At 32.2% G+C, this 7,434-nt stretch overlaps 1 protein-coding gene across 2 annotated transcripts; it reads right to left on the bottom strand.

Annotated features, from left to right (window-relative positions):
- Positions 1-2,720: 2,720 nt before the first annotated feature.
- On the bottom strand, positions 2,721-7,434 carry LOC116012526 (putative transcription factor bHLH041). Of its 2 annotated transcripts, none has more exons than XM_031252085.1 (9): positions 6,962-7,434; positions 6,753-6,854; positions 6,550-6,655; positions 6,397-6,411; positions 6,123-6,185; positions 5,536-5,999; positions 5,173-5,410; positions 4,662-5,033; positions 2,721-3,026 (listed from the first exon to the last, which is right to left on the bottom strand). In XM_031252085.1, the coding sequence occupies exons 1-9, from the start codon at positions 7,078-7,080 to the stop codon at positions 2,961-2,963; spliced, it is 1,545 nt and encodes a 514-aa protein (XP_031107945.1). In that variant the 5' UTR covers positions 7,081-7,434; the 3' UTR covers positions 2,721-2,960. The 2 variants fall into 2 exon arrangements, with proteins under 2 accessions (XP_031107945.1, XP_031107944.1); XM_031252084.1 differs by having other exon boundaries at positions 6,753-6,857.

The following is a 7,434-nucleotide window of genomic DNA, read 5'->3' on the forward strand; positions in this document are numbered from 1 at the left end:
TTCTAGATAAGGATTATGTGTATTATAGATAATGAATTTCCTGGAGTCATTCGCGTCTGTGTCCACTAACATCGAAACGACGTCGTTTTGGATGTACTGTGGACCCTGGTCCACGATATAATGATTGGATCTCGGGGACCCACTTTACTGCGAAAGTGTTAGCCTAAGTGAGGTATTCATTTTTATTGTCAAGAAAAAAGACATGGAGCAAAATGACAAATTATGCTATGGACCTGGATCCACCTTACAATGTGGACTCGATTCATGTTCACAATTTTAGAACTCTATGTTCACAATATTTCTATCACTTAATTGTTTGTGTAATCATTTTTTAATAAGGATATTTTAATTTTTTAACCTCTTATATCTTCTAAATAAATCTAAACATTGAGCCCCTTGTAGTATACTGCTAGTACTAGTATATACTATTTTTTACACAATGTTCCATTGTTTGGTTTATTTTACATACCACAAAATAAAATTTCATAGAATCATCTATTCCCTTGGGAATACTTATTCCCATGGCACATGATATAACCTATTACTACTTCATTAAAAATAATTAAGTTTTTATAATACTACCCATAAAAAAAAGTAAAAAAAATACTATATAAGGGCATAATCATTTGAGAATGGGCGTTCAAATTCGAACATAAAAATACACTACACGATATATAAAAGTGTAATTAAAAAATATACAATGCAAAATTATAAATTATACTTGTTCTTAAATTTTACTTTTACACATCATAATTGCGCCCATTTTTAAATATACTTTATAATTTTTTATGATACACATTCACACCTGAGATTTCTTGATGGTCCAATTTTTGGGAGCATAATAGTCGGATGATTAAACAATAAGAGACGAATGGTTTTGAATGTGATTGAGTGATACATTATATTGGGATGATACTAGTCAAAACCGTCGTCTATACCATCTTTGAATTCCTCTAATGGTCAATAAAAACTATAAAAGAGGGGGGAAAATAATCACCTCCCAATTAAGTGATGACGTGAAAATGTTTCCACACAAAACTAAAGCCTAATTTAAAAAAATAAATAAATTTACAATAAAATAGTTGACTATTATCAAATATGAATATAATGAAGTGGTGAGATTTTTGTAAATAGTAAAATTAAAATTGTTATTTTATTTATACCTTTTTTTGGGTGATGAGTAGAACTTGTAAATACTACTGAGACTCTGAGAGTGTACACTGAGTAAATTTCGCATTTTATATTAATAATAATTTTAATGTAGTTTTTAAATATACAAATTTTATATATTGATACTAAACTTAATATTATGAAAAATTGAATTAAAAAATAATTTCAGTTAAGCTTCGTTAACTGAACCAAACAAATAAAATGAGAATGAGTAATGATTGAAATTTTTATTATTTGGTAATGTAAAACTTCCTCTAATTATAAAATAGATTATTTAGGATAGTGACATAGGTAATTGAGTTTAGGTTAAGTGCACGGCTACCCAACTTGCCGTCATTGGGGTAAGGAAGTGACTATAAAACCAAAAAGAGTGATAACATTTGTATGAAAATAAAAATATTAGTCGATTAATAAGAATGATGCTTTTCTTTTTGTTTTTAGTGGTTGATTTCCTTATAATTCCACAATGTAAACTTTTTGAAATTATAAATAGATTTATTTAGTATAAGCTCTCATCGCTTGATAGCTACTTTGGTTAGGTGGACACAAGAGTTTGAACATAAATAGACAAAAATGATCAAAACAAAACAAAAAAGTAAAATAAAATAAAAGTAGTTTGATTTTATTGACATTAGACCATCTTTCCAAATGCATTTTTGTAGGTTTATTTATTTATTTATTTATTTCGGATGACGATAGAAATCATAGTTATTACGTAAGAGTCCACACTGAGTAAACTTCATTTTTGTGTAATAAATTACAAATAAAAAAATCCTACTAAGAAAATCTTGTGTTACGACAACATCTAGTGCTATATATGCTCTTTCACGTTGATAGTTTGATCCATAATTTTGAACTGTTTGGTCAACAACGGCAACATCCAATTCTTGGATCACATAGCCCAGAGACCCAGACTAATCTCTTTTTGTTAGTCATTGATTGTTCATTGGTTTAGAAAATTAATATGAAAAAGTTGATTTAAAGAAAGGTAGAGTATGGAACATGATTTTGTATGATTGATTGATGATAAGTCGATTAATTTATAAATATTTAATGAACAAATGAAATTACAAGTTGCATATGATGATGGCACATAATTAAAATTGTATTTCTTTTCCTCTATATACCCGTAGTACAGACTTAGTCAATGTGTTATATGCGTGGCCATTTTTAATCCCTATAAGTTATGCATGGAGTGACAATTTTAGTTCTTGAATGATTAAATTAACCACTCTATTAAGTGATAGATTGGTAGTAAAAACAATCCTCAAAAGACTAAAACCGTCACTTTGTGCATAACTTAGGAATTAAAGATAGTCACCCATATAACTCATGGACTAATTGAGTTTGTACTACGGGTATAACTGAATGACTAAACATGTTTTTTTTTTTTTTATTTCCAATTTTTATAACCCAAGTATTTATTAGTGGTTGGTTCCCCATCGAGACATCGTTTGTACATTTTTGCGCACAATAGCTCTTCACCATCACTGATTGGTCATATCCCCTAAACTTTTTCAAACGTCCCAATTAAAGAGTAACTGCTTAGGTGGTTCCTAAATGATTGATTAATAAATATAAAAGGTAATGTAATGTATTACAAGTTGCATAATGACTAAAAGTCTAAAACAAGTGAAATATATATATGTATTAAAATGAGTACCTATTTTTTGAACTTTCTCTACCAAAATTGTGCAAAATCTAAAGTTATACAATGATATGATTTCTATGTGGTCATTAGATTAACAAAATTGAGCCTATGATAGTTTGACAAGTGTTGGCAGCTTTCCCTATGCCAAGTCACCAACAACCCTTCTCACTGCTTCCAGGAAATCCGATTCGTTCAAATCGCCTCCCTGGTGGAGAAAAAAACAAATACAACAAATTAATAATACATATCTATTGTAAATCAATTGTTTCAACCAAAAAAAACAAAAAACAAAAAACAAAAACAAATCTATTGTAAATCAAATAATCATTATTTATTATCCTATTTTTGTATTCTTATTGCCACCCGGCCTTATTATTATTATTACAAAAATGAAAAGTCCTTAATATTTACATTTATATTGAAATATAATTAATACAATTATGTTCGAATCTAGATTAGTCTCTTAATGATAAATATATTTGATGCAGTATCAAAAAATATTTTTTTTACAAGACACATTTTTATTGACACGTAAAAACTTAGAGTGTGTTTGATTGGAAACTTTTGCACCCTATTATAAATTTTGATGTTTATTATCATGTTTATTTGTCTACTTTTGTTATCCTACTATTAGAATCAAATCCTTTACTAATTACAAAACTAATTACCTTTTTATTCCTATACTTTTGAATAATTGAATCAAAAGTAAGGGAGAAAAAATGAAAAAAAAGAAAAGAGAAAAAGATTATTGTTCATGCATTAAATTAAATATAGAATTTTAATATAAATACACATATATGTGTGTGTGTATTATTTTTGTATATTTATTATTTATTTAATGAATTAATTATTTATATATTTATTTTGATCCCAATTCCTACTTACTACCAAACAAGGTGACTTATTCTACTTCAACCCATTACTACTTGATTCCCATTAGCATTTCGCTTCTAATGTTTGAACCATACACACCCTTAGTTTGTTTACCTTTATGAAGTTCTAAAAAATGTGTATGCTGTCATCTCACATGAGATAAATTTCAATAAATAATACATTAGTACTCGTATCATATTTTCGTTGAAAAGTATTACTTGTTCATGGAAGAATATTAGTAAAAAAAATTGTAAGATTTTCTGCTGAAAAATAATAACTTAAAAAAAGGTATTATATTTTATTTTAAAAACTAAAAAAAGGTATTATATTTTTGTTAAAAACTATTATATATTTAGCAGTTTTTTTTAAAAAAATCTATTCATCAAAAGTGATCAAAACATAAAATTTCATTTTAGGGTTCTGTTCTATTGTCTTATTAATGTTTTCTTATTAACATTTCTATATAATTTAAGATTAATTGAAGTTGATACATGTAGTACGTAATTCATTAAAGTTCGTAGAAATAATATCATTTTTAGACCTTTAATTCTGGTGACACTCTTACTTTTATTCATAGATTATCAATTCAGTCTTTTTTCAAATTAATCAAATTTAATCCAAAATTTTTAAAATTTCCCACTCTCACCAAACCCCCATGTTTCCATATGAGAGCATTTCAAACATTTTGAAATGAATCTAGTTAATTTGAAAATGTTGAGAGACCTAAAGTGGTCTAATTGATAGTCAAGAATTAGAAGCGAAAATACTATTATAGTTTGATGAATCAGGAACGGAATAAATTCACATTGGAAACTTTAATTTTAGAGAAATAATAAAAGAAAATAAAAATTGAATTACAATGGTCTGTCCAAAAAGATGATTTTCTAATTTTTTTCTCTTTCTCTTCCCCTAGAAATAACATTTGAAAGTAAATTAAAAAAAAAAAAACATTATAATTTATACATACCTGAATTACGAGTCTCAAGATTATACGATTAACAGAATTGGATCTGGTGTTAGCTTCAACAGAGATCAATCTTACATTCTCAACCTGTTTCAAGAACTCCAACAATCTCATTACCAATTCTAAGATCCCATTCTCCCCCCTCACTGTCACCTGCAAGTCCACCACTCTGTTATCCTCCGACGTCGACTCGCCGGCGTCCGTTAGCCGGACGTCCACCCTTCCGCCGCCGTCCTCCTCCTCCTCCGCCGCCGCTTTCGCCCCCTTCGCCACCTCTGCTTCCAACATTTGGTTCTTTCTGCTCAGCTCTTCCACTTTAGCCTTAAGAGCAGATAACTGCTCTGTCGTGATGCTAAGAACTGACGCTTTATCTTTCTGCAAATAAAAAAAAAAACATTATGAATTCGTTTAAGTTCGCCGAAAAGCTGAGTTCAATATTCTGTTATTGAAACGTGACAATGAAATTAATTGTTCTGTTATGCTCTGCAAGTATAAGAAAATAAAGTTATATTACCTTAGTTCCAGGAGGGAGGAGTGATCTGAGGTGTTGGAAGCTTTCATTGAGCTTTTCGCGACGTTTTCGCTCAGAAATCATATGATGAACTTGCGTGATGGTGGGGCGGGTGGTGCGGACTAGTTCCTGGCGTCTCATCAAGCTCAGGTTTCTGAAAAACTCGAATGATCTTTTCAGAACGGTTTGTTTCTTCATTATGATCCCCCTTGCACCCACCGGCTGAGCCGCCATGTTATACCTGTTGGGCATGTAACATATAAATATAAATGTGCAGTCTAATTATTAGCTTAGCCTATGAAACACATGTTTCAATTTAATATCAGAACTAAAACATGTTAAATGGAGCATATGCTTCAATTATACCTTCTGAAAGCGGTGGGCTTCTGGAAACTTCCTTGGGGACGAAGAGAAGAAGAAGGGGAAGAACAAGAAGAAGAAGAAATGACAGCTAAATAAGCTCTGGTTATGGCGGCATCTTCGCTCTGCATTGACGGGAAATCAATGGCGGCGCCTCTGATATGGCTCATAGGTGATGTCACAGGCGGCATAATCCCCCTCTGATCGGAAAACACCTCTCTCAGCGGCGGCTCAGCTGCGGCAGCGTAAGAAGTGGCGGCTGCTACGCCGAACAGAAGGGATTCCGGGCTGTCTATGGACAGTGATCTGAGTGATGATGAAGAAGAAGATGGGCGATTCGGGTCGGGTTGAAGTTGAGGGCTTGGAAGGCCTATTGCTGGGACTGGGACTGGGAGTGATGATGCTGTTGCTGCTGCTTGTCTGAAGAAATCTTCTGGGAATATATTCTTCATCTCCATCTCCATGTTAGCCTAATTCAGAATTTGACTTAGAGAATTGAGAGTCTCTAACACTCAAATATATAGAATTATGATTATAAATTAAATTATATATTTATGTTTGTTACGGATGTCTAACAACCAATGTTGTCTTACCTGTGGGACAGAAGACAACCCAAGCTCAATCTCTCCTGCTCCACATCCCATAAAAATAGCTGTCTACAAAGCAACAGAACAAAATCAGATTTCTTTGCCCACAAAACTCGAAACCCTCACCTTGACCAGACAGGATTAAAAAAAAAATTAGATTTCTTTAATCAGTAAAAAATCCCACACTCTGGCCGGACAGGATTGAAAAAAAAACAGAGTTGTTTAATAAGGAAAGATGAATGAACATAAGATTCTTGAAATGCATGAATCTGCAACAGACCTTTATTCCTGCTTCCTGCATCACCCACAGAAAAACAAAACATTTGATCATCATCATCATCATGGTGGTAATTGAAATTGAAACAGAAAACTGATTTTTGTTTTTTGGTCTAAAAAAGTTGCAGAATCTCAGAATTGAACTTGAATTAATTACCCTGTAGAACTGCTTCTGCACTTCATTGGAAGCAAGTCTTTCAAGAGCTGGGAACAGCAGCTCCAGGTAAGGGAGATTGTTCTTGAATGCATATCCCGGAATGCGCCTAAAACCCCAACAAACCAACCAAAAAACACAAACTTCAGCACAAAACAAAACTACCATTCATCTGCAATCTGCATGAAAACCATATATTTCTGTACCCTTCATGGAATAGAAGTGGTGATGAGTGTCTGTACTCCTCGAAAAGCCGCCTGGCGACGCTGTTTTCGCCACTGAACAGTCCATCCACAGACACCAAATAGCTGCTATCATAACAACATTTGAAACCTAAGCAATCAATCAATGCAATATAATGCCACACACAAAAAAAAAAAAACAGATGGTTAATGTCTCTGATATAAGAGCATACTTGGATGGGTGGGGCAAATAGGACCAGAGGCAAATGTAAGTGCACCCAAAGGACTGCATTATCCGATGAAAAAGAAAAGCAATTCTGTCACCTTCTTCAAGGAGGAAGATGGAGTCCATGGAAGAAGGAAGTGTTTTCTCAAGCTCCTTCTGCTGCTAAGCATAATGCATGGTATCTTTCTGGAAGCTTTAGACCATACAATATATATATATGTATATAACAATCAATTTCTCCTAATATGCATATAGACTTTACCAAGTGGTAGCCTTTTTCTGGTGCCACATGTGAACATTATCTGTATCAACAATGGAGACATATTCATGTATGTATATATGTGATGGAAGAAATTAAAGAAGAATATTAGAATTGTATTTAGCATAAAGACTTGGTTCAATTAAATTCTTTAATTTGATAAGCTGGCTGGGAAAGGTACCCTTTTAGGGTTGGTGGTTTGGTTAAAGGATTTGAAAAGT

The sequence above is a fragment of the Ipomoea triloba genome, chromosome 3 (genome assembly GCF_003576645.1).
Source record: "Ipomoea triloba cultivar NCNSP0323 chromosome 3, ASM357664v1".
In the NCBI taxonomy this organism is placed as follows: Eukaryota; Viridiplantae; Streptophyta; class Magnoliopsida; order Solanales; family Convolvulaceae; genus Ipomoea; species Ipomoea triloba.

What these genes read in the sequence shown, in the direction of transcription:
- LOC116012526 (XM_031252084.1), bottom strand. Translation starts at nt 7,080, where the DNA reads ATGGACTCCATCTTCCTCCTTGAAGAAGGTGACAGAATTGCTTTTCTT. An exon ending in TCCTCCCTCCTGGAACTAAG is followed by an intron (nt 5,034 to 5,172) that starts GTAATATAACTT and finishes TTTTATTTGCAG; the next exon opens with AAAGATAAAGCGTCAGTTCT. An exon ending in TCTTGAGACTCGTAATTCAG is followed by an intron (nt 3,027 to 4,661) that starts GTATGTATAAAT and finishes TTTCTCCACCAG; the next exon opens with GGAGGCGATTTGAACGAATC.